Below are 26372 nucleotides of genomic sequence, written 5' to 3' on the forward strand. Positions count from 1 at the left end.
CACTACATAATTGTGTATCTCCACTACACTGGGTCCTACGGCACTACATAATTGTGTATCTCCACTACACTGGGCCCAACGACAGTAGACTTATGGGTCTTGTCGCGTGGCCTAGGAGCTCAGTACAGTTAGTACATCTGCATTATGACTGCAGTCATGGTCATCCCAAGTGATCTCCCTAAGGAATAGGAAAATCTGATAACTGCTGCCTCAATTTGATTTCTACTGTGGTGCCTGAATTGAGTTATAGATGCACTGTTCTCGGTGTGATAGGACTAAAGATGGAGAGGCACTCAGACCTGCCTGCTCCAAACAGCTTGCTGTTCTATGGTGAGAGATATTGTGTAAAAAAAAAGTGCCTGTGGCTCACTGGCTTGAGCTGAGTCAGTGAGGAAGCGTTCCCACACACGTCCACGTCGCAGTGAAATTCAATTTAACAATCTGTTGAGCATCCCTGTTCCCACACGCCTTGCTCTAGTTTTTCCACAGCATTTATCACTTTATGGCTGTGTGGGCTCCTTACGTGTCACACTGGGTATTCGTTGTCTAGCTAGAGTGTAGGTTTCATGAGCACGGGTGGCCTTGGTTTGTTTAAGTCACTGGAGAATCCCAAGTGTCAGGAGTAGGGCTTTGTGTTTGATAGGTACTCAGGGAATGTTTGAGCGGGATTCATGAACCTAAGACCTGCTAGGTTTTATACTGTAAATACGAAGCCCTTAACTGCAGGGAGCATAGGCATAAAAAGCAATGATAAGCAAAGGGTGGGAGATGCAATTGTAGGGGAAGTAAGAAGTGGAAGGCAGGAAGTAGAGAAGATAGCTGGATGGGGCCAGGTCAGGCAGGGCTGTGTGGACTTTGCATGGTGGTATCACTGACAGCAGAGGGAGAGGTGTAGCAGGAAGGAAGTCTGGGGTCCAAATGACCCTGTGATAACAATAGGTATCCCCTCCCCCGTCCCGGGACTTGGTCATTGACAGAATGATGCACACAGCTGTTAAAGCCTTCCTGGCCGTGGAATAGTTGCAAAGCAGAGTGAAGTATCCAGGTAAGGGGCAGTGGTGGCTAGCAGAAGCAGGGCAGTCATCTTTAGATGGATGCTGTTCCCAGGGCCCTTCCTTGACCAGTAGTAATCTGCTGAGCTAGGAGTGCAAAGGAAACCAGAACGGGGCACTAGAAGTATGTCTTCATGCTGGGAAGAGGAAAGCAAAGCAGTCAACACAAGCAGGAGAGACGAAACAGTACCAGGGAGAGAAGGGCAAGCAAGGGAGCCATGTACCCAGCCACGAGGCTTCACCATGCCAGGGCCTGCACACGCCCCTGTAACATGGGACCTGCGCAGGAGTCTGGTGTCTGCATTCACCAAGTGCTTGCTATGGGATATGCAAGAGGAGGGTGCACTGGACTTGAGGCTGTAGTAAAGGAACTGTGTGGAGAGCAACCCCAGCTGGGGTGCTAGGCACCTGCCAAGAGAGGGGTTCTAGGGTAACCTGGGTCTGGGGCAATGAGCATTTTTTGTGTGTTTTTTCCCTCGCATTACTTTGCATTAATACAGGTCAGAATTGGCTGTCCCTTTGCCTGTAAGTGCTTCTGCCATGTTTAGTGAGAGTTGGGTGAGCAGGAAAAGCTACTGAGAAAGAGAGATCCTCACCTGAAAACAGGCAAGCAGACACAGTGCTCGGGCACTGTCCTGCAGTGTGCCACCCCTACCCCCACTGGAGCCCATACCCAGGTTCAGTGTTGTCAACCTGCTCTAAGGAAGCTGGAGGAGTCCACTAGCCCGACTTCTGGATTTTTCCCCTAAAACAGCCCTCCAGGCCCTTTTCGCCTTAGAGGTTCCCTTGGGTTCTTGATTAGCCTAAGGGTCACACGAGACAAGGTAGCTTAGCTTCATCAGGAACTGTAGTGGAACGCACCCCCCAGCTGCCCTCTTTATCCCAGGTAACATACTGTAAGGCTGACTGGCTGGAGAGCACACACTGGTGGCTGTCTCCTAAGTGGGGTGACACTGGAATGGCACTGTCATTGTCTCCAATCTGGGAGCAGATCTACTCACACCAAAAAGGGACCCAGCTTGCTGTCACCATTATCCGGAGAGGCGCACAGCGCAGGTCTTGGGGCTGTTACAGCAGGGGCTCTAGCTTTCCTAAAGGAGGTGAGACAGCCTAGCTCCTCGAGCCCAAAGTCAGGCAGTTTTCAGGATCCCCAGACCTGAGACAGAGCTTTTTATTCGAGCCAGACCCAACAAAGGGAATACTACAAGGAAAATTCCAAAGGACCTAGCATCTAACTGGGTGACAGGACCCTGCCTTCTACCTTCGAACCACCCACTATCTCTTCCTTGGGGATGGGGGGTAAGGGTAGGCATTACCTCCACCGTGAACTTCCCAAGGCCTCTCTGATCCAAGTTAATTTCCACATCATGTGTACCTCCTCCTCAGGACAAGCCCTATGGATCTAAACACTAGATGGTTTCCACAAGTACCAACAGAGGTCATTTTCCGTCCAAGAGGACGTGCCAGTCATAAAAGCCACAGTGCTTTCCACTCCGTGTTTCTGGTGTCCGTGCATGTCTTCAAGGCAATAGCTCAGTGCGTGGCTGCACTTGATGACCTATGCTGCCTGGAACATGAGTGTCCATTGCACAGGTCACAGAGTAAGGAGCAAGCTGAATACTGCCCCAGCCCTGGGCACTGATTCATTCTTTGAGGAAAACTCCCCAGGCAGCCAAAACAGTTAAGAGCCTCATCCAGGTAGGAAAAAAACAACAGATCCGAACACCAGGTTAGACGGCAAAACATCTGCATGTGTTCAAGCAACCTCTGAAAGCAATGGGCTGGTATCCTGACCTTGTGGGGAACGTATGAGCAGAGAAGAGTGATATCCTAGTCTGAGCACCATGTTGGGAACCACTGACCATGTTGGAAAGGCTGCCAACAGTGTATGGTCCTCGATGATGCCTAAATCTACATTTCACAGCCACCAGACACTATGAGCAAGGACATTCTGGGTGCCACAGTGTTTTCCTGGGCTTCCTAACACACTAAAGCACACTTTAGTCCAGTATCCAAAGCTACCAATGATGTTTTCCCAAAGTATGGGCATCTGCTCTCTGGTTCCTTGTCCAGCCTCAGGACCCTCAGAGTGGTCTACCTCCTTCACAGCCTTGCCATTCTATCAGGGAGTCTTCCTTCTTTCTGAATCCTGCATGCCTTATATTCTGAACTCCTGGAAGGCAGGTCTTACTCTTCTCTGTCCCTGCTTCTGGGAACATAAGGAATGCTCAATAAATATGTGTTAAATTGAATTATTGATCTGTAAGAATTCGTCTAACACTGGTGAACTGAGTGAAATGGATGGATGGATGGATGGAAACTAACTGAGCAAGTCGACAGGGGCTTCGGGAGACGGTAACTCTCTTGGATACTGTTTATAAACCCCAGCATACTGGTTGGGTAGCAGATTCTCTCAGTTAAGCAGCTATTTGGTTCAAAGGTTAAAAAAATCCCACATTTGAAAAAAGACAAGAGAACCAATGGAAATGGTGCTTGACTCTAGACTCTTCCTTCTTTTGGTTCTTTAAAAAAAGAAAAAGCTTGGGCATCCTGGGAGTAGATGGAGAAACTTTGGTTTAAAAAGCTATTTCCTAAGTAAACTATATGGGATCTTGAGTTTTGATCTAGTTTCTTTCCCCTAGAAATATCTCTTGAGCTGACTGGGTGTTTAAAATGAACCCAGCTCTGGGGGGTCCATTCATTGCTACATACGGGGGTCTTCACTGACCCTTTCAGGGCTCTCTGGACTTGTACTTTACACTTGAAGGGAAATGTGTCCTGAGCAGAAGATTCACACCCCACATTCCCTGGGAACTATCTCTGGTCTGGTTCTAACCCAGCAGTCTCCTAGGAGCACTATGGAGATTCAGCTGGTCCTATTTCTAGAGCTTCAAACTCAAAGGTGCATCATCACAGTATGGACAAGTTCCTCTTCGGACACTAATGGGGACTAGTGGGGGCAGCTCTGAGGACTTTTATATTTAGGAAGCACTACATTTGATGCTAAAACATGCTGAGATTTGAGTCTCCGGGTTAGTGATACAAACCTAGAGCTGAGGAGGAGAACTGCCTAAGGGGAAGAAGGGAGGAGAGAGAAAGAGAATAGAAAATGAACCGGCCATAGAAAGGTCAAAGTCATTAGAGGAATTGTCTGAGAACAGGAGCGCTGAGCGAGGAGGAGCCTCTATCATGAATACCCACCAGGGAACACAGTCTCAACATATGTGTGCGTGGACATAGTCATAACCTGATTGTTTTGGAAAGGTGCAGGAATGTCAGAATGAGAGTCATCCCCAGACCCTGGTGCTCTCTCACCTCTGACAGGTTTCCTGCCCTCGGCCTGAGCTCCATCACACCCCCCGGGAGGAGAAAAGACAACACAGCTGCTGGAAATTGGTACTTACTGCTGTGTGCGTCTTCAGGCCCCACTCTGGCTGTCACTACGACAGCATCTTAGGGTCGCATCTGGCTGGTAGGGTATCAGTGACTAGCAGAAAAGCACACCAGGGCCATCAGCAAAGTAAACTATATTTATGCCCCCTGCCTGCACCTGTCCCCAATCTGATGCACCAGCCGGCTTTCTGACAGCGGCTGAAGGCACGGGCTGAGACTCCCATGATAAGATGCTGGAGCCCAGGACCATACAGTGATGGGCTCTGTGGCCCACAGGTGGAAATCTGCAAAGAGACCTTTCTGTCCATGGCTCATCGAGACAGGACATAAAAAGTCCTTTGTGAAAAACAGAGGGGAGAGTTAGGGCCACTTGGGAATCTGACTGCTCTACGAAGTAGAAGAATTTGCCTAACTATAGAGAACCCAACCTCCATTTCATTGTCTTTCAAGTTATAAAAAAACAAAACAAAACAAAACAAAAAAAACCAAACCAGGTTCTTATTGAGGCCAAGGCTGAAAATGTCTCCCAGTGTTTCATTTTAGTTTGAGGTAGATGCAGATGACAACCAGTGTTGTCTGCTGACAGCATGTCAGAACAGCCCCGCCCCAGCACAGGTTTCTGCGGTACTCAATATTCTCAATATTCTGTAGACTGAGCTTCTTCGGCCGAATTGGATCTTTTTCATTACCAAATCCTCAGTGCCTAGAGCACCCTGGCTCACAAGGACACTCGTTTGGTGGGAACACGGTGCAGGCAAGCTGTAAGTAGTCACTTCAAGAGAGGTATACACTTCACAGCAACTCTGGGCTCTGGCATGCTAACAGTGATGTCGAGGCTGGGAAGAGCAGGGCTTGGGATTTACAGGTGAGGGTGCACGTGGAAGGAGCGGGAAGCTACATCTCCGTGCAGCTACAAGACTGCCTCGGATTCTGGGAGAAGTCAGCACTTTTCTTGGCCTGGCTTGTCTTTCTGGCTAGCGAACACGGGACATTCTGTTGCTTCCCCCTCCCTCTCCTTGCTCTAGTTTGCAGACAGGAGGATGCAGCCGCTTAGATGTTTTCACCAGAGCTACATGGATTTGACTATCTGAGAAACTTGAGAAGGATGTTATTTTCAAGACTGGCAACACACTGTATTCACCCAAACTCCGAAAAGCAACACTGGATTCTGGCAAATCATCTCTCATGCTGAAGTGGAAAGCACCACAAAGATATTTTCTGTATTTTTTTCTAAACAAATAATGGACTCCATTCTGCCAGAATGAAGACAGCTCAAATATGGCATGTGTATTTACGGGCTCTCCAAGGACTCAAAGGGGGAGGCAAAGCAGGCATGGCTAGCTAGGCCTTATGAGGGGCATTTTTAAAGTTAAAGGGATATACTCAGGATGGGCTGGCACTAAGAACGTGTGTTTCTAAATGTGCATTGTACACTGAGCAGTTTCTGGCTGACAGCGAGAAGGTCTTTGATGGAGAGGGTTAATATGTTAAAACTAACATGAGAATCAAAACAAGCAGCACGCCACAAGGCAACACAAATCAATAAAATGTCAGTTTTCTTTATGGTGTTTCAGACCTGACTTTTCTCTGAGAAGTCTGCCTGCAGCTCCCTTTTTAGGTAAGAGACAAGTGGAGGTTAAAAGCAGAAGGGATTACAGAGCAGGAAGAGGAGCTAGATAGAGTCCTTAGCCAGGTGTAGCCCAGTTCATCGGCATAGCATCAGCCGCGCACTAGCGGCCCAGACCATGTCCGGCAGCTAGAAATGACCCTTGCTAAGGCTGGTAGTGGGGCAACCCTTACAAAAGTGGACATGCTATGCTTTGTTTCTCAGGAAAGCACTGGAACAAATCAAAGACATTCATCAATCACCCCTCAGCTTGTGGGTGCGTGTGTGGGGTCACGCACGCACCTGTAAGCTGAGGGTAGGAAGATGAGATGTCCAGACAGGCCTTCTTCCACATATCCACCCTCTAGGGGCCCCATCTACGTACCCAGTACAGCACATCAGTCCAGCCCTCCATGGTGATGCACTGAAACACCGTCAGCATGGCGAAGGCGAAGTTGTCGAAGTTGGTGATGCCATGCTTGGGCCCGTCCCACCCGGGCCTGCACACGGTCCCGTTCTGACACTGCCGCCCATGGCCTGTCTCCAAAGCACAAGGGGAAGGGTCCTCTTCCGCTGGAACATCTCCACCGCCAAGGAAATACGAGATGGAAGGAGAAGGGAAGGAGGGGCAATGATGGGCAGAGAATGGAGAACAGAAGTTAGAAAGATAACAGGATAAGGCTTATGGGTAACCATAGTAGCGATCACATCCATTTCGCTCGGTGCCCTCACGTGGGGATTAAAAACACATGAGCCCAGACATTCATTTCAGGGGCACAATGACATAGGTAAGTACTTTCCCCCAAGTGTTGTGAACACTGCATTTTAACCACAATTGACTGCACAGACACTACACGTATTGTCTGTTCTGTCATAGCATGGTATCATGTCCACATGTCCAATCAGAAAGTGATAATGATGCCTCCATTTCAAGGCTAAGCTGTTCTGGAAAACAGAAGACAAGGTTAGGAAGGAGCTTGTGAAACCGAGGGTTTCATCTTGCAGCGACAGAAAGTAAAGGCAATAACAAAGAGAAGACCTGAGCTTGAACAAACAATTGCCTCTGACAATGGTGAAAATGCAACTCCAGAGACAGAATTTGCCTGTGGTTCTTCATTTAGGGATAATAAGATACCCAGAATCGTCGCTTCTTTTATAAGGATCCAAACCATCACAGTGTGATTATTTTGCCCATGGGACACAGGCTCTTTATGGAAGATGACGGGCTGGATGGCTGTTGGCGTCTGTGGCTTCTAATTGAAACTGTTTACTCTCACGTAAAAGGGGGGCAGAGAAATGTTAACCCTTAACTGTGGGAGGATTCTTAGGAGAATGGAGGTGGGTGCTGAGGTTCAAATGGTGTGCCAGTATCTTCCTGGGGACAGCAGTGGCACCTATCACTCCATGTCCTTGTTTGTAGTCCATTCTTGTTTCTACCAACTCCAAACAAGCCGACTGGTTTTCCATCTTCACAGCTTGCCTTTCCTATACATAAACCCACACCTGAAGAAGAGGCTGTTTGTACCCCGCATCCCTCTGCAGCACAGGGCTTCTGAGCTGAACCACGCTGGGCATTCCAGTCTCGCCTGTTCTTCTGTATCGTTGAGCAGCGTGTTTCACCGCATGCGTTCTCCAGATGATGGGCATCTGGCACACTCCCAGGCTTGGGTCATTCAGAATAAAGCTGCTTCCTGCCTTATTCTCTGCTTCATGCTATAGTTCGGGACCAAGGGGGAGAGGTCTGCATTACTGATCTCTGAGCTGAATAAGGGTATCAAGTGTCCAAGTTCCTTATCCACCGTCTGGCTTTCAGAGGCTACACATTAAGGAAACTGAACGGAATTACCTCTAGTTACAACTTTTTATGGCCTTAAGATTGTCAAATCTTGAGAGATGTGGATTTAGGGCTGTTGGAAGTAGAAACATGGAAGTTATTTTTCAAACCTAAATAATATGTTAAAAATAGCAAAGCCAAGCACCTAAAAAACGAGAGTTGAAAAATGGGGAAACCAAGAACCAAATAGATCATTAATTTCATTCTTATTCCGGAACCAGCTTCCTAGTGTCAGCGGGGACAAAGACGCAGTGGAAAGAGAAAGGGAAACCTCCATTTTGCTTGTGTTTATTTGCTGCATAAAGATGCCGGCTGCCTATTCATAATGTGGCTCCTAGGCTGATGGTCCACCCTCGATTTTCAGTTCCTAAAACAGGAGAAACAGGGAAAGGATGGGGGCAGGGTACTGCCCAAGCCAGCTCTGAGTGTTCACGGGGAGGAAAACAGATCTGCTGAATTTACAAACATATGTTAGAAGAAAATGGCACCGAGGGGCAGAGATCTCACAGCTAGAGGGAGGAACGGAATGGGCCTTGGGACGATCATCCACAGGCGCAAGGGCTACTGTGCTATTTTAAGTCTTCCCTGAACAATAAAAAAAATCACAGAACAATTAAGAAGCAGTGATGATCCAGTAAAAATAGGTATCTATAAAAAGGAACACTTGAAAAATGTGAACACACAGATCAGCAGGTCCTAGTGACATACGCGCTGGGGTGAGGGAGGTAAGCTTAACCATAGGATGAGCTGCAGAGTCTGTCATGAGGTCCTGGATAGGAAAACAGGAGAAATAAAGCCATGTGGGCTATACATTTCACAACAGAATTGAAGAGAGTCGTCAGTGTGGAAAGACCAAATTAAGTCTTTGGTAAAATAAAGGAGGTTTTAGAAACGGACTGAACTTCAGCGAGAATGGAATCCTGAGGGAGCTTTTGGCCGTGTCCCAAGGAAAAACCACCAAGACAACAGCAATTACATTTTTTAGGTCTCCACTTGAAGGACAAAATAGAATGGTGGTGATTTCATTGCAAGGTTTGGCCAACAAATTCCGTGCCAGTCTCAGGGGTAATTACCGTACCGAGCAGAGCTACCGAGTGCCCTGGCTCCAGATCCTCTGGACAGATGGGACACCAGAAACAAAAGGTATTGGCATATGGCAACATATCTGCTGAGCAACCAGGAGGGCGCCTTACAGTTGCTGGAGAGATTGGTAGAAAATAGCCTCTTCTGAGAACATCACCATTGGACACTAGACACAGAAAGAGAAGCCTCAAGGCGGAACAATAGCTCCTTGGAAGGCTCAAAAGCTTCCTTGCAGGGACCCCACAAGAAACATGGCTTAGAAAATTTAGAAGAATGTGAAACTCAGTCTGTGAAATAATATCAGTTTAAAAGGAAATATAAATATAAACATATATTCCATTAAAATTGTAACAAAGACTCATTAAAAGCCTTTTGTAAAATCTAAATATTGCCGAAAGTATGTTATTTTAATCTAAAAATCTAAAAAACAACAACAAAAGCAAAAAATAAACCAAACAAAAAGCCAAGCAAATAAAACATTCCAAAGGTTCTATAAACACTGATACTGGCTCTTTGTTTGCTTGTTTGTTTCTTTGGGAAACAAGAGTCTGTGCTGTGGGCAGTGTGAAGAGGAAGGAAGGGGGCAAATTCACCTGCTTTCTTCTGAAAGTAAAGTTGCCGCAGCCAGGAATCTTTGGCCTCTTTCCCAATAGTGGCTCTGGCTCCGAGCCTCATGTCACCTTTCTGAGGGACATTCCTCTCATTGCCCTGACATCCTGGACCATTAGGGTTTCACCCAGGAGGCTAACTGGCTTCTGAAGTGGCTGAACGGGGGTTAAACCCATCACAAAATGATGTCACGAGTGTTGTTGAAGGATGCAGGAGGTGGTTCAGATGAATTTCCTGATCCTGTGAACTATCAAGGCCAGGATGACCTAAAGTTGACCCCTTCAAAAGTTGAAGCCCAGTATGATCTTCTTTCTAAGGGCAGACAAAGAATGTCTTTGGTGCTGGAGATGGCTTTCCACAGAACGTCTGGCTGTGCCTGAGAAAAGAGGGTGCTGTCTGGTTTCCTTTGACTCTGATACTCATCATTTTCCTGTCATTGGAGGCCACCGAGGCCTGGTAACAAACCCCATGATTGCAACAATTATTCAAGGCTGCATTTTGCTCACGGCCTGGCAGGACCCTCACCAGCAGAAGACGCACTTTTGCCATCTTTCTTTTAAGATGACAGAGATGGCTGAAGGTTTTAAGCAGCTCCCCAGGGCTCCGTGGTACACCGCATCAGTGTCTGAAGGCATGCTCCAGTCTCTGTCTCTGGCTCTCTGACAGGATTTCTCCCTGTTTCTTTGGTGAGTGTCCTACCATCAGTCACTGCCAAATTTATGGGAAATCACTGGGATTCTGTAGCTCTGGGAGAGCCTGGTGAGTGTGGGTCCAGTGGACCATTGATGTCATAGTGTATCTGCATCAATTTTCTCATGATGCAGGTTGTCCTCATGACAACATAGGTTACTAGCTCAGAATTAGCTACAGATCGGTTAGGTAAGTTACTGGTTTGGGGTTAGCTACAGATCAACTGAGAAAGGGGAAGGATCTGAATTAAAATGAGACACCCATCATTATGTTGGCTGGTATTCTTCAAGCGAGGTGTAATGTCCTAGAATTTTAGCAGAATGCAGGAACTTGGTCTTCCAATTAAAAATTATATATCAGCTAACATTTTAAGTTGTCACCAGTTTCACAGTATTACAAGTCAAATAATTCTGAATTTCTCTTGAGAGTGAATAATTTATCTTACAAAGAATCTAATCTCTTTTTAAACCAAAATAAGATAATTCTGTAAATATAGATTTATAGGTGTGATTGGTCTTGCTGTGACCCCGTGATGACTGAACAGCCTTGAAGACACCTGGCTAGTCTACCTAGTCACAAGACCCTTTGCATCCTAGGTAGTATCGTCGGTTCCTGGGTGCAAGTTTCACATTTCTGTCATACAGACTGGTGCCATCACCGGTCCTAACTTGCATCTCGGGCTAGATGGGAGTAACGGGACACAGAGGAAGGGCACCGCTGACATTACTAAAGCACATGCACCAGACATGTGCTCCCCCTTTTCCTACATAATGTCCAAATGAAAAATGAAATAATGTAACAGCTAATAGCTTTGGAATCAAAGGTGTGCTGTAAACACATACATGTGTATCTATATGTATGTCTGTGTATGATCAGTGTGCCTGGTGCCCTCAGAAGCAGAAGAGGGTGTATGGCCTCCCAGGAACGGGAGTTATAGAAGGCTGTGAGCCACCATGTGGGTGCTGGGAATTGAACCCAGGTCTTTTGGAGGACTCAGTGCTCTTCACCACTGAGCCATCTCCCTAGCCTCCTATTCAATTCTGCTGAAGACCAGGTTAAGACGTTAGTTACTTTCGAGAGCAGTCTATAGTGTATCCAGCAAGCCAACACTCTGGTGCCACTTAACACGGTGCCTAATGAGCCAGCACTGCCTGTTAATCCGATGATTTATGGAAGGAACACAAAGAGGGAAGGCTCAGAAAGGCAGGATTGATGGTTGTGATACGGAGCTGAACCTTAACCATGGGGAATACAGATTTCACTGGTGGCAACGGGGTGTTCAATGGCAGCTTCTTCCCCTAGTCTGGCAGCCTCTTCACCCAGTCTGGAATAGGGAGGGGCCCTGGGGCTTCTGTCTTTAAATGGAGAAAAAATAGTAGCTGCAGAGGAGCCAGGGCCAGCTCTAGGAGGGTAGAGAGATGGGTGGTGATGGGAATTGGTGGCAAAGACTCCCCGAAGGGCTTGGATGCTGAACCACATTGGTGTACTGCTGGATATTCATGCCCATCAATTCACAGTGAAGCTCACATGCTCAGAATCTGCCTCAAGAGTGAGAAACCGGCGAAAGGTGGGTGCTTAATCGTTAACTGCTTCTCCAATTGGGTTGATCCTTTTCTTGGTGTATCGCAGTGCTGGTCAAAGCTTACACCTGCTGTTTGAACAGAGATCTGCAGTAGTGAAAGCAGAGATTAGAAATGAGAGTGAAGAATGCCAACCCCGGCCTTTCATCGTATGGGAAACTGGATGCCTCATCCAGCTCCGTGGCACAGGCGGGTGCAGCAATTCGCTCCAAGGGAAGCAGCTATAAGGAGAGAGAGCAACCTCCTCCCAGGTACCCGCTTCCCAGAGCGAGCCCGCCTCTTACCTGTTATGCCTTCCTGGTTGTAGCAAGTCTTGTGCATCTTCCCCATGAAGAGTTCCAGGCCGATGATGGCATAAATGATGATGACGAACAGCACAAGGAGGGCAATGTGCAGCAGAGGCACCATGGCCTTGATGATGGAGTTCAGGACCACCTGGAGACCTGCGCGACAAAATCATCAATAGCAGCAACACAACCGCCACCTCCCCATTTGAGCCAATGCTGCCTAAGGTACCATGCTAACACGACCTCCTGCAATCTCCTCAACAGCTCGAGTGGGAGCCAGGAGTCCCATGCTTTAGATGAGGGGAACAGAGTCTCGAGGTCACAGCCCATGAACGAAAGGGCAAGAATCTAAATTCAGGTTGGCTTGACGCCAACTCTGTCCTGGAGGCACATCCAAATAGAAGGATCAGCAGATGCTGTACTTCCATGGGGGAGAACATGTTGTTTTCATCTGTAGCTATCAAGATTTTAAATAGCCCGTCTCTGAGACAGTGTGTTTTCTCCTGGAGCTTGGCACAATGAGAACTCACTGTGACTACCCACAGCCACACAGGACTTAGTCATCTCCCGGGTTTCTCGGTGGTGGATTACTAGAGCTGATCATCAGCCCACCTGCTCTCAAACACAGATCAGCCTGATGGGGAGGAATCCAGGAGGCTGTGATTTCCAGTGAAGAAACTCACCAGCAGGATACAGCTGAGAACCACTGCATCAGGGCCAACGGTGTATCCCTAACGGTATCTTCCTAGTGGTAAGTAAGGGGACCACTGCATAGTCCACAGTTCTACCAGGGGAAACATCACCTGAACGTAACACTCAAAAGCTCCACAGGAAGGGACTTCTTATTTAACTGCATGGGGTTTCAGTTTGGGGACGAGGAAAGTTCTGCAGATCAGATGAACTGGCGCAAATACACAGAGTACCCCTGGGCCACACTCGCAAAAAAAGTTAACACAGAAAACTTTGTCCTGTACGTATTATCAAGAAAAATAAACGAAAAGTCCCAGACACCATTGGGAGGAAGAGGAGTGAATGAACAGTCCCGCGGAGAACACCCATCAGGCCGCCACAGAGTCGGCAGGGCAGAGGGATGGGCATATAGTGGCTGCACCAAGGATGCTCACTAGGAATGCTACCTGGAAGGGGCTGTGACAGGACAACGAGGTGACAGTCACAAGTTATTCTGAAGCTTGTGGCAGTCCCTGAGCACTTTCTATGGACAGCAAGCACACTAGGTGTTCGTGTTCCGGGAGAGCAGGGAGAAGACAGCTGAGAGCATCGTCCTGAGGGTGCCTGCAGCAGCCAGAGGAGAGCAAGGCCCATGCAAGTCCCACACAGGGTTGACACGTTGATAGCATCTTCATAGGACTTGCCATCTTCCCTGGTCCTCTCAGACACCAAGGTCTTTCTGTACCGTTCTTCGGCATTGCTGTGGCCAGTAACCCTGGATAACCACAGTTGGCCACATTTCTCAAGTTCCTAAGCTGTCACTACAGTTCTGAGCTGCAGCCAGTGATTTCCACAAGACTAATTAGAAGAACTCTCCCCAGATATGACGCCAAGCTGAGGAAAAGGAAAAAAAATAAAAAAGAAAGCTAGAATAATTTTACCTGAGAATTAACGTGAGCGCTTCATAGGCTCCCATTAGATCCAAACGATTCCATTAATTAGCAAGTCGTACACACATTAGCATTAAAGTCTGCCAAGCCATGAAGAAAGCCGAGTCGCAAAGCAACTTCCAGGAGAAGCTGATGGGTGCTGAGGAGTCTTCTAAGTGCTCCCCACAGGAGCGAAGAACCCCATCTTGGCTGCCAGGCCACCAGGGAGATATCAGGTCTCCAGCACCAGCCTCCAAGCACCAAGAAACAGACAGGCGACAGACATAGAAGGAGATTCGTGCTGGGCGGAAGCCAGACAGGTCACATAAAAGCCACTCTGGAACCTTCAGTGCCTCTCAAGAGGAAGGCCAGATTTTCTAGAGCTCCAAAAACACTGCAGGGTCCACTACCCCCTCTGCCCTGTCCCGTTCTCTGAGTTTCAGACAAATAATATTTCTCTTAGAATTAAAGACTCCTCAGCCACATGTCGCAGAACATGTGGTACCTGAGGATAAAAATGGAGCTAGAAGTACCTATTGCTTCCCGGCGTTATGACTGTTAGAACACTAACCAAGACATGCATCCCTCACACGATTGTGGTGCTTCCTACGACAATCAAAACGTGACACACGCAGTTATGGACGGTGAGTAATATTAAAGATGACAGTAGATGGCTGAGTGACTTCTTAATGCATTTACTGTACTGTCAGAGTTTGATTCCTGGAAGTCACATGGCAGAAAGAGAACTGACACTCACAAGTTGCCCTCTGACCTCCACGCGTGCATGCATGCACACACATGCACACTCGCGCGCGCACACACACATATGCATAGACAAGCAATTCACAAATAAGTGAAATAATGTGTCTAATTATTTTTGAATGCTCATGATAAAACCACCGGTGTGGTGACAGTAGTAAAGACAGCATCTTGTACTTGTTCCATCTCTTTACCCAGAGGCCACCTCCAGCAACTGACTTGTACTAATGAGATGTGTGTAAGTGCCCTGCATGACATTCACTGGACGATGGAAACCCTTAGTGTGCAGTTCTCAGACACAGCACCGTTAAGGATGGTGCAGCTGTATCGCCACCCCACAGCACAGATACAGGGACCATTCCCTCCCCTCAGAATGCCTTATCTGAATTTTCCCTGGCACCTGTTCTCCAGCTCCCCCCCCCCAAGAATCCTCCAAACCCGTCATCAGAGCCATTTCCTCTGATACACTCCCTCTTAGAATCATCTGCGTTCCTTCGTAACATTCCATGTGAATTGTATGTTGTGAATGCTATGTGAGTTAAAGGGATTTAAAACATTTACATCTGTCTTTCCACTTAGGTGGCATTCTGTGAAGATAGACCATGCCTGTTCTTTTCATCAGCAAGGCCTGCCTGTGAAGCGCATCCCCGGGGCACTAGGTAAATACTGGCTGACAGCAGAAGCGTGTTCTCTGAGCGGCTGCACCACAGGGCTGGTTCTACAGTAGTGCAATCAGTTGTCCGTTTGGCGCAGCATGGACAGGTGACTTCAGGAACTATGAAGCACCACGAGGAAGACACCAGCTGGAAGCCATGGCAGCCCATGTGTTTCACTCAGCCATCAACACTGCCAAGAGTTATGTGCTCTGTTCTTTGCACCCCTACCTCTCTGGTGAACATACCACCACCCACTTGAGCTTCAGCCCAGGAGTGCATTCCCCAGACTCCCCAGCCAACCAGATTCCAAATCCTGCTAGCTTCATGTTCAACTATCCCCAGACTCCCCCGCCAACCAGATTCCAAATCCTGCTAGATTGATGTTCAACTATCAATAGACCGGCAGAAACTATTTGACTATATAAATACTACATGCTAATTACAGAGAAAACAGAAAATGCTTATGAAAGAGAAATTAGAAAACATAGTTGGGGGAGGTACAATCGCTCACTGTCTCAACCTCAGAGAGACATCAGTTAGCTTTTCATGCATGTGTGTCTGGGGGACTTCAGTTCATGACTTTCCACCCACTTTCCATCCTCTCAGACGTTCAGCTACCCAGCCCTCCAGCTTGCACGCCTTCCCTGTTCTCGTGCAGCCATTAGATTGTTCTTATCAAAGGAGGCAGTGGAACACGTCACTTGAAAGTGCGCCAGTGATCCCTGTCATTTACAGAGACAAGTCCACCTCCTCCTTTGCTGTTTTGGTTTCTACGGCTCCTAGTTTCTCCTTACACTCCAGCAGCATGCCCAGCCGTCTGGAGGTCCCTGGCTTCATGCCTCTCTGCCTGAAATGCTGCTCCCTGCCTGCACTAGCCAGAGCTCCTTGAGTGTCATCTTGTCTCCTCATCCTTGTGTTCAGGCATGTAGCCATGTAGCAGAACTCCCAGAGTGAAATAACACTAAGCACAGGGTATCTTCAGAAGGCAAAGGGCACAGCAGCCAAAGGGTCCGCAAGCACACCAGCAAGCACAGCAATCACCCAGAAAACTGAAAGTTACATCACAAGATAAGATTTACGGTATAGGACAAGGAAGAAGGTGACAGGGCTTTGTGTTAGTATCAAATGAATTTCCCATGACTTGGGTTGCTGTTTTGAGGACGGTGGGGATAGTTATTTTGATAAGACCAGAGGAAGAAAGGAGGGCTAACTAGGAAGTATCTAGGAACAAACAGAATCGGTCCAAGAAAATCCCTGTGTGCAGAGGGCACGGGATACCTTAAAAGTATCGTGATCCTCGGGGCAACTCACTGACTGACTGAACAAGCTCTTGTGAAAGGGCTTGGGGAATCGCAAAGACTGGGTGAAAGATCCCACCGACACACCGAAGCCCTGTAACCTCACAAATCATGCACTGAGAACACCCCAGCTGAGGTACAGCTGTTGCTATCCCATTTGGATTATTCTGCTTCCTTCTCACAACTCTGAGCACTAGATGCTATAAACCATAGTTGACAAGGCAGTACAAAAAGAGGAAATGACCTGATTATGGGGGCACAGCTAGTGGATGGTGGCCCTGGGAGCAGAAGACAATTCTGACTCGGTTCGTCTGGGCTGGGACGTGAGTTTGCATTTCCAAGCAAGTCCCAGCAATTACTAATGCTGCATGCTGGTTCAGCACCACTATGCAAGGCAAGGCCTCAGAGCACCTGGTCAGTAGGGAGCTGCAGCAACTGCATCCACAGCCTTCCCGAGAACTCTGAAACAGTTTAAATGCCATGGAGGTGTGAGTTACTTCTAGCAATACCATACTTTGGGGGTATTTGTAATTAGTAATACAGGAAACGTCCATGTGAGATACTGAAAACCGCACTGCCAGCCTGACTACACTACAGACTTACTGATTATGTTTTTTGTTTACTTAGTTTTGAATATATGGGCACGGTAAAGGATGACACAGGAAGACACATTCCTGTACCCTTCACCCCGGGAGCATAAGAGATGGGTGCCGGGGCTACTACTTCCAGTAGCAGTAAGAGCCATTCAGCAGAGTTATGGGTGAGACCAATGACTGCATCCAACACCACAGCAAAGGCAGGAGCTTAGCATTTTTATCTGACTGTGACCTCTACCGTTATCACCCTGCCTATGCAGCACTCTGAGGGCTGCTTGCCTCCTCTCCCCAGCCAGCCTAAGCCTCCACCTCCACCGCTCTTTCCCTGCTTGTTTATCCGCGATTATTCTTCCTCTAAAAACTCCTCTTGTCCTGTCTCTGCAACTGTAGCTTTAGCTCTCTGAGACCCGGACAGTTAATTCTTCTCCTTTACTCCCCCGTTCCGGGACCCTTTTGAGGGCTGACTAGGTAAGAAGCACAGAGATGCAGGCCTGGCCACAGCAGCTTCCAGCTAGATAGGGAAACAAATGACCAGATGTTTGCAAAGCCAGCTAACTACAGTCTCAAATATTACAGCTGAGAGGAAGTGATACAAGCACAGCCGCTCACCTATGAAATTCTCAAATAATAAAAAAGAGAGAGAAACCTATAGGCAAAGATTTACCTATTACTGCAGAAGCTTCTCAAACCATATACTTACATACAAAAGTTTAAATGAAATTAATCTTTGACAGGGGGACAATACCCCAGCTAGATACCATATGCTAACAAATAAAGTACCAGTACCAGGAATAAATTTTCATCTTTTTAAATTATTTGCCAGCGGAGTCCCATAGACCCCAAAATATTATAGGTTATTATCATTGTTCTTGGCTACCATCCAGAGTTTGATGGTAAGAACCTATTGCTGAAGATAAAGTATAAACTTGAGTCATAAAACATGGAGAAATCGAGTAGTTATTCACCTGGAAACCCCATCCCAACTGGCTAGCTTTCATTGGAAGTGCCAGGTAAACTACCAGGGGGAAAATGAATCACCAGTCTTACCCAACTGAAACCTCATGAGCTACAACAGTGAGTGCTCTGGCCAAGCTATGCCCCCTGGTGCAGCAGTGGCATGAAAGGGTCACTAATCACGATCTGGTTGGACTTAAGGCCTGATTCACATGATGGAATCCATACCTGGCAGTACTGTAGAGGTAAAAAGATGGGGCCAGGCAGTTATAGGCTCCTGGAAGAATGTACGACTAAATTCTGCTAAATGAACATATTTAAATAAACCACACCCTAATGACTCACCCCTATACCTAAAGGTTGGTGGACCTCTCAACCCTCATCAGAGAAGTGTCTTCCTGCAGTTGATTGTAATGAACACAGGTCTATAACTGGTCAATATGCAGAGAATAAGACTATGGAAAGGCCAGCCTTAAAAGTGGCATTTATGCCACACTCCTCTAAGTCTCAGGGATCTCCATAGAAAAGGGGGATTAAAAACTGTGAGAACTAAAGACAGCAGACTAATATAAGCAAACCGTGTTTTCTGGACCCAGCAGTATCACTGAACACATGAACTCACAGCAGCTAAGACTTGCTTGTGTTAAAGCCAGACAAAGTATCAGCACACAGAAGGGAGGTGAGCACTAAGTCGCACACCCAGACCAGGACCGATTGGCAATTAACAGCTACTGGAGAGGAAGGGGGAGTTTTCTTTAAGGGTCTCATCCTTGGTAGACTGACCACACTCCAAGGGCAGGCCCCATAATAGAGAGTTTTGAGCAACACAAACTGGTCATAGGGGATTGGAAGGAAGGACGGGACAGATGGACGGATGGACTCAAAGTTGGATAGAAGCTTAGGAGGCAAATATCGACAAAATATATTGTATGAAACTCTCAAATAATTAGTAAATATATTTTTTAAAATAGTCAGTAGTCAAAGTCAAAATCTACACCAACATTTTCTTTGCCTTCTCTTCTAACTTCAAATCAGGCTTCTCCTACCATGTCTTACTAACCCAATACATTCACAGACTTAAAACTTAAGTTGATCTTCTTAAAGCCAGACCCATAAATATGAACATGTGCAGTCATTTAGGCTTGCCTGCCTCCTTTTTGTTTATTTGTTTGTTTTTGTTTTTGAGACAGGGTTTCTACATGTAACAGCTCTGGCTGTACTGGAACTCTCTCTGCAGACCAGGCTGGCCTCAAACTCACAGAGATCTGCCTGCTTCTGCCTCCCGAGTGCTGGGATTAAAGGCGTTTTCCACCACCACCTGATTACGCTGCTTCTTAAACACCGTGTCTGCCATTGCCATAGCATCCATTGCAGATACTGCTGTTCTTCCTGTTTCCCTGGATTGGAACACAGGACATTCTCTTTCTTTTACACCCCAACCCATTCTGCGGCCTCACCCATGATTCATCCCTAAACGTTGCTTCCATCACGTCATGGCCCAGACCAGAAACCTGCAGAAGGTCTCTACCTAGACGGCATCTACCAAATTCTCTCCTGCAGGATCTGCACATGGTGAACACTGAAAATGTCTTTGTAGAAAGATTTAACTTCCAGGATAGCAGGTTCCAGCAAGAAACGAACAGAACACTCAGAGCAGGATCATTCCCTGTTCTCCATGTTCTATGTAGGTAAAGGGTAAAAGGACCACAGGCAGAGCAATATCTTGGGAGAGGCAGTAATCGCCCCATCCTGAAGAGGTGACCGAGGCTCCCTGCCTACAGGGAGCAAGAAGGCCAAGACTACCTAGTGATGGTCCTCAAGGAAAGATCAGGGGATCCAACAATACCCTCTTCCCTCCTTCTGAGTTCCCACTTGATTCTCCTTCCACTGAACCCAACCGGGAGCTAGAAGGAAAGATACTGTCTTCAGTTGGCATACCCGGCCAGTGGGGAAAGCCAGTAAGGTGAAGAAAAGACGAGCTAGAACAGGGGGAAAGTGTCAGACCTTCTGTGTAGCATCGTCACCCATCCATTAAAGCCAGCAGGTATTTCTCTGTTTGGGAGCCTGTTAAGCTCTGCGAACCAACAGCTTCCTTCTGAAGGAGCGATAATATAAACAACCTTTGACCCTAACTCACTAGTCAACTCCAGGCCCTCATCCCAGAGGTGAACCCAACCCAGTGTAGAGCACATGAGCCACCAGCACTGGTGGATGTGCTGGTCATGAGCATCACGAGTTACGACCACTGACTTGTACCTACTTCTGATCTATAGGAACCTGTTGTCTGTGCTCATTAGAAACTAGAGACGTGATGAGTCTCACAGAACTGAAGTCTGTGATTCCCTTTAGCTAATGAGAAAACAGACACATTTAAATAGTCTCATAAGCGTAATGGCTTTTTGCAAGAAAATAGGTCTGAAGCTAGGGAGGGAGGCTAACAGCTCATTCTTAGGTTAAGGAGTAATGGCTGCACTGAGCTTAGGGGTGCTAGCATATTCTCTTTCTGGAAGAGTCTTCCTATTGCAGGGGTAGGGGTTCTTGCCTGTCTAGTTTCTTGGAGTCTCACATCTTAGGGTTTTGCATGTTGTCATTTAGATGTGCATGTTCATTCATTTTCAGTTTAATCCTTCCATTCAAATATATTTCTGTACCCAACAGAGATTGCTGAACACTAAGGGACATTTGCGTCCCTGGGAAGGACGGTGGCCACCCTGCTGCCTATAATGACTTAGAAACCTAAAGGATCATTTTATATTGGCAATCTGGGTTAGCGAGAGAGAGGCCTGGAGAAAAGGACATTAAAGAAACCCTGCTGTCAGAAGAAAATTGAATATGGAAGGAAGGAGACAAGGTGATCCGAAGGTAGCTATACTTCCTGAAGATTCAGCACATGCTAGGCGTTGTGCTGGTATGATCTGTATATCACTCTTCTGAATTTCTCCACACTCCTAAATAGAAACAAACCAAGGTTTGAATGCGATTAATAACTTGTCGAAGTCTATAAATCTACTCAATGGTAGGGCTGAAATTCAAAGAGAAAACTTTGAAACTCATACTCCTTAGCGACTATCCAGGCAAAAAACGACAAATTGCTCATAAGGCCCACCCACTCTGCTCCACGTCAGATGAACTTCTCTGTCCTCGTGTCCCCAGGGAGGCCTCACAGCTCTTTACAGCACGTCTCCCATGAAAACTCTAGTCCCGAAGAAGACCCCACACCACAATGCACCCTTCTCTGTCCACCCTGTGGCTCGCGAACTGCATCTTTCTGACGTACACAGAGCAACTTCCCCCTTGGGCAACTTCCAGGGGCTCCGAGGCATCAGTTCCTCCCATTTTTTACTTTCTTTTAAAAGCTACAGAAAGTGAAGGCAGGACACAAGTGATTTATCACAGGCCAGTGCCACCCAGTATGGAAGAGACCATTCCTAGCTCGGTAGATAGCCTATGTTCTTCTCTGTCAGCGTCCGCCATTGTGTCAGGAAAGTGACTGCATGGACAAGCTAAGATGCAGTTATCACAGAATAACAACTGTGAGTAAGTGTGGAAGAAACATTTAATAAAATTCAACACCCACTTATTCTTCAGTCTTGCTGGATTTCTCATGTTTTTTATTCTTGTTGAATCTTCTTCCTCTGTTCCCTCTACAGCTCAATAATTCTGTTTTCAGCTATGTCAACATTTACTTTGAAATTTTTTAATTTTAGCTTTTGTAGTCTTCGCTTCTAAACTTACATCTGGTTGATTCCCACATCTTCTGGCTCTCTGGGAAATTACTGACCTTGTCTTTGATGTCTTTATATTCAGTAAACAACATTCCACATTCTCTAGCTGGCGAGTATCAGTACCCAGGTCTCCTGTGCGTCTCCTTTTATTGTCTATAATCTTTGCTCATTTTCATTTATTTACTTTGTTTCCCTGCATACCTAGCTATTTTATATAATGAGTTACTTATTTTCAAAAAACTGCTTTTCAAAATAATTTGACAGCTTTGACGGTGTTGTGTTTCTCCAGAGGCTTTTCTGCTTTGTTACTGTCAAGCATCTTTTCCTAGTGTTCCACAATTCAGAAGATTTCCCCAGCGCATCAAATGCCGTCTTCATCGGGACAGATGAAACAAATGCCCTCACCTGACATTTCCAATAGCAAGAGTAGCCTGCGCTTCTGAAGAGAGACACCATGTGAGAAAAATCGCCCCATGGTCTTCCAGCAGACACCACTCCCAGAACTAGAGAATCGGGTCTCTGAATGCCCGTGGCTACTTTTAGAATCAAGTTTCTGTAGAGTGGGCTATCTGTGGAGTGATCTAACAATAAGGTTAGATAGGAGAGGACAAGATGCTAGGGCCACACTCAGCACAGGTTTTTTACTCTTAAAAAATGCACAGAAAGTGCAGCTTTTGGGGGAAAATGATGAATTTTCTCATGAGTTTGGTGGCAAATCACTCTCTGAAGTGTTACCAAATCAACTCTCCCTTTCCATATTTATACGTATTTCTCCAACAAATACTTTCCTATCCAAGCAGTTCACAACTTCCTCTCTCCTGGCTGAGGTGCTGTGAAAGCAAGAACCATGGACTAGTTGCTGTCCACTTGCTCATGGTGACCGCAAATTATCCGCTCACTTTCCTACACAACGTTTCAACAAAACGCTCATCATCTCTTCATTCTGGTCCAACTAACACATCAGTGGAAACTCTGCCACTGATAGTTTTCATGGAGGTGAACCCGCCAAACATTAAAAAATAAAAAATCATATAATAAAAAAAAACCTTATATATTTTTAGATTGGAAAAATGGCTCAGTGGAAATGGAATTTGAAGGCTGAGGAGCTTGGTTTTTCAATTGATCTACACCAATAAGAATAAAACCAAGTGTATACAAGCTCAGAACCTGAGCTGCCTGCTGAGGAATTTAAAAGCTTAGGAAGATTCCAGAGTCTCTATAGCATATTACCCATGATTCCATGGCTCATAAAAATCAGCAGATACACAAAGAAATAGGAAAATGGGATATGCATCCAACACAAAACAAGACTCTCTAGATGCTAGAGTCAGCAGACAAATATTTTCAAATAGTTGTTACATGCATGCACTTGAACACACACACACATACACACACACACACACACACACACACACAGAGAGAGAGAGAGAGAGAGAGAGAGAGAGAGAGAGAGAGAGAGAGAGAGAAACACAGCTGGTCAAATAAGTATATTGTATTAAAGAGGGAGGAGACGGACGCCATAGGTGGTCGGGAACTATATTAAAGGGAACCAAATTAAAACTCTATAATTAAAAAGCAACTGAACTGAAGACTAGAATAAAAAACTCACTCAATATGCTCACTGAAGATAGAAACAGCGGAAGAAGAAAAGAACAAAAACAAGTGAATTAGAATGATAAAAGAAATTATCCAGCCGGGCGGTGGTGGCGCACGCCTTTAAATCTTAGCACTCAGGAGACAGAGGCAGGCAGAGCTCTGTGAGTTCGAGGCCAGCCTGGTCTACAAGAGCTAGTTCCAGGACAGGCTCCAAAAAGCTACGAGAAACTCTGTCTCGATAAAACCCAAACAAACAAACACAGACCAAAAAAAGAAGTGGAGAAATGAACAAATAAGGACAATTGGAATAATCTGTGATAACTAAACATGTGTGCATGTGGGGCTCTGGAAAAGGCGTGAGAGGAGAACAGAAAGCAGCGTCTGAAGATGTAGCACCCACTTGTATAGCAGGAGACCCAGAAACGGCAGGTAAACAGGCACATAGAAGTCTGTGTTTCGGTTTCTTCTCTAATTTACTTAAGCCATCTGATTGTTTACTGAGAAACAGTAACATAGGGTATGATTATAAAATATGTATACCAACAGAAGAAGACTAGTGAAATTATACAATTATAAAATTGTGCGATACTGCACTTGCACCTCTACGTGTAAGATCTGCTAGTTTTATCGACTATAACCTGTCCTTCAGAAAAGCTGTCACGGTCTGGATCTTGACACATCTCAAAGGTCCATGCATTATAGGTGTGGTCCCCAGGATGGCATTATTGAGAGGTGACAGAAACTTCAGAGGTGGGACCTAGTGCAAGTCTTGGTCACTAGACGTGTGCGTGTCACTTTGAGGGGGGAGCAACTGCACCTATTAATCACAGATGAGATTCTCTGAAACCATGAGCTGAAATGAGCACCTCCTCATAAAGTTTCCTTTTTCAGCTTCTGTTGCAGCAACAGAAAGCTGACTGACATGAGTGTTATTTTAGAATTCAAGCATAGAAAGCCTGCCTTTTGTAACTAAACCAACTTGGAACCCAATGAAAGTAGATAGGAAGTTGAGGTCATAGGAATGCAGACAACCAATAGTTGTTGCTGTAGGAAATCCTACAGCCAGTAGCCTTTAAGTTACCCACCCACTGGGGCGTGGCCTCTTATACTATTTATGTCCTCATTTGTTACACAGTTGTTTATTGTATAATATTCTAATATGAAGTCTTAGTCTTTAAGTTATATAGGTATTAAGAATTATAGATCAATAGTCATCTATGTTTGCCATACTTATAGTTAGACTAATCAGTTCTTTAGATACATAGAGATTGTATTCTGCATCGATAGGTAATCTTTAACCACTTAAAAGAGCTGTAGAATATGGCATTTAAATAACTTAGAGTTCTGTTGAAGTGAGACACGATTGCTCCTGGCAGCATCAATCTATTCCTGGGAGAATGTTGAGCACTGTGTGGTACTCCACTCGGAGTTTGTTTCCTTCTTGGCAAAACTGGCTTTTGGGCCCATGCCTCAACCACTGACAAGGTACATGGTACCCGGAAATGGAAAAGGAGGACACAAGGAAAAGGACTGTCAAATCTTGCCATGACAGGGTAAGACAGTTTTAAAAAGGTCTGTCAGTTAATCTAGGCCTTAGCCAAAGTTGGTTGCTTCAACGTCGCAAATGAAACTTTGGGTGATTGCCCAGGTAGCCAGTTGTCTCTGTTATTTGTTGCGCATTTTGAAAGTTGCTTGATTGCACTTCCTGCTTACTCAAGTTATATTATTTCCCCTCTCAGATCTTCAATGGGGTTGAAGATTAGATAATTGTAGTTACTTTCCTCTTATGACTTGGCCAAGTTGTAAATTTATTATACAAGACTTAAACTCATTAGGATAGGATAATTATTGAATATATTTGTTCATATTGCATATAATTTGGTATTAGGCTTAGACTCTCTTATTTAAACAAAGGGGGAGGTGCTGTAGGAAATCCTACAGCCAGTAGCCTTTAAGTTACCCGCCCACTGGGGCGTGGCCTCTTATACTATTTATGCCGTAGTAAAGTGCACATCCTACCTCTTTTCCAGCAGTGGGATTTGGTTGGTGTTCTCCGTTCCAGCAGATTCTGATTTGTGATCCTACCTCTAAATAAATAACCATCTATTATTCTCAATTCTGAGCTATTATGTGATTTCTTTTAAGCGTCCTTCTTCAAGTTGTAGTACGCTTCCAATGTATAGAATGCAACCCTAAATTTCTAGCCAGCATCCACCTATTGAATCCTCAAAATTTCCATAAGACAGATGCAATTTTAGCCCCCATCTTATGGACTAAGGAACTGGGGCACATGGCAAGCCCATGAGGATTCTGGGAATGTGGTCTTCAGCAGTGTTGCTGCTGTCATTTAACTAGAGACTGCAGGAGTCTGCATGTGGAAGTGAGCTCAAGAAAGGCATGCAGCTCATGGTCGGCACATTGATCATTTACCAGGATCCTGAATTCCTTTGTTTTCATTTTCTTACTTTCCAGCACTTAGCATGGGTCACTTCAGGTCTAAGCAGACTTTGTCGTTACCATTAGTTCTAATTAAGTGCTAGTCACCTTGCTATTGGCTGCTTTTGCATGGTCGAGATTTCCAAAAAAGGTCAGGCACAGAAATGCCTGTTGACTTTTCACGTGGCATACCGCCCACCTCTGATCATACCTGTTGACTTACCATGTGGTATATATACATAAACACACACACACACACATATACATACATACATACCAACACCTAACTGTCTGACCACTACTATCTCAGGATATAACACCTGGAGGTATTTGCGTAAGGTCACAACTTGCCAATGACTACCAAAGTTCTAAAATTAGTATCTCAAAAAGAACTCCTAGACCACTGTTATTCTCTATTTTCAGAATTATTGAGAATGACAATGCTCAGGATATAATACTGGGACAGTTTAACCCTCTCGTTTCACAGCTAAGAAAGCAGAAGTCTCCTGGACAAATGAAAGTCAAGCAGCTGGCTCCATGCAGGCATAAATCCATGCTTGCTCACCTGCAGGCCAACTTCACCACTGAATGCTGAGGTGGCAATAGAGCGATCCCTCATT

At 45.9% G+C, this 26372-nt stretch overlaps 1 protein-coding gene across 7 annotated transcripts in view; it reads right to left on the bottom strand.

The window, feature by feature from the left end:
- Cacna1c (calcium voltage-gated channel subunit alpha1 C) overlaps positions 1 to 26372 on the bottom strand; it is a 562276-nt gene that overhangs the window by 164632 nt on the left and 371272 nt on the right. For all 7 annotated transcript variants that reach the window (XM_026788226.1, XM_026788225.1, XM_013352952.2 and 4 more), the window contains exons 6-7: positions 12132 to 12290; positions 6437 to 6633 (exon numbers count right to left, since the gene is read on the bottom strand). In XM_026788226.1, coding sequence (XP_026644027.1) covers positions 6437 to 6633; positions 12132 to 12290 — 356 coding nt within the window. The remainder of the gene's footprint in view (positions 1 to 6436; positions 6634 to 12131; positions 12291 to 26372) is intronic.

This window comes from Microtus ochrogaster, unplaced genomic scaffold, assembly GCF_000317375.1.
Source record: "Microtus ochrogaster isolate Prairie Vole_2 unplaced genomic scaffold, MicOch1.0 UNK1, whole genome shotgun sequence".
NCBI lineage: Eukaryota > Metazoa > Chordata > Mammalia > Rodentia > Cricetidae > Microtus > Microtus ochrogaster.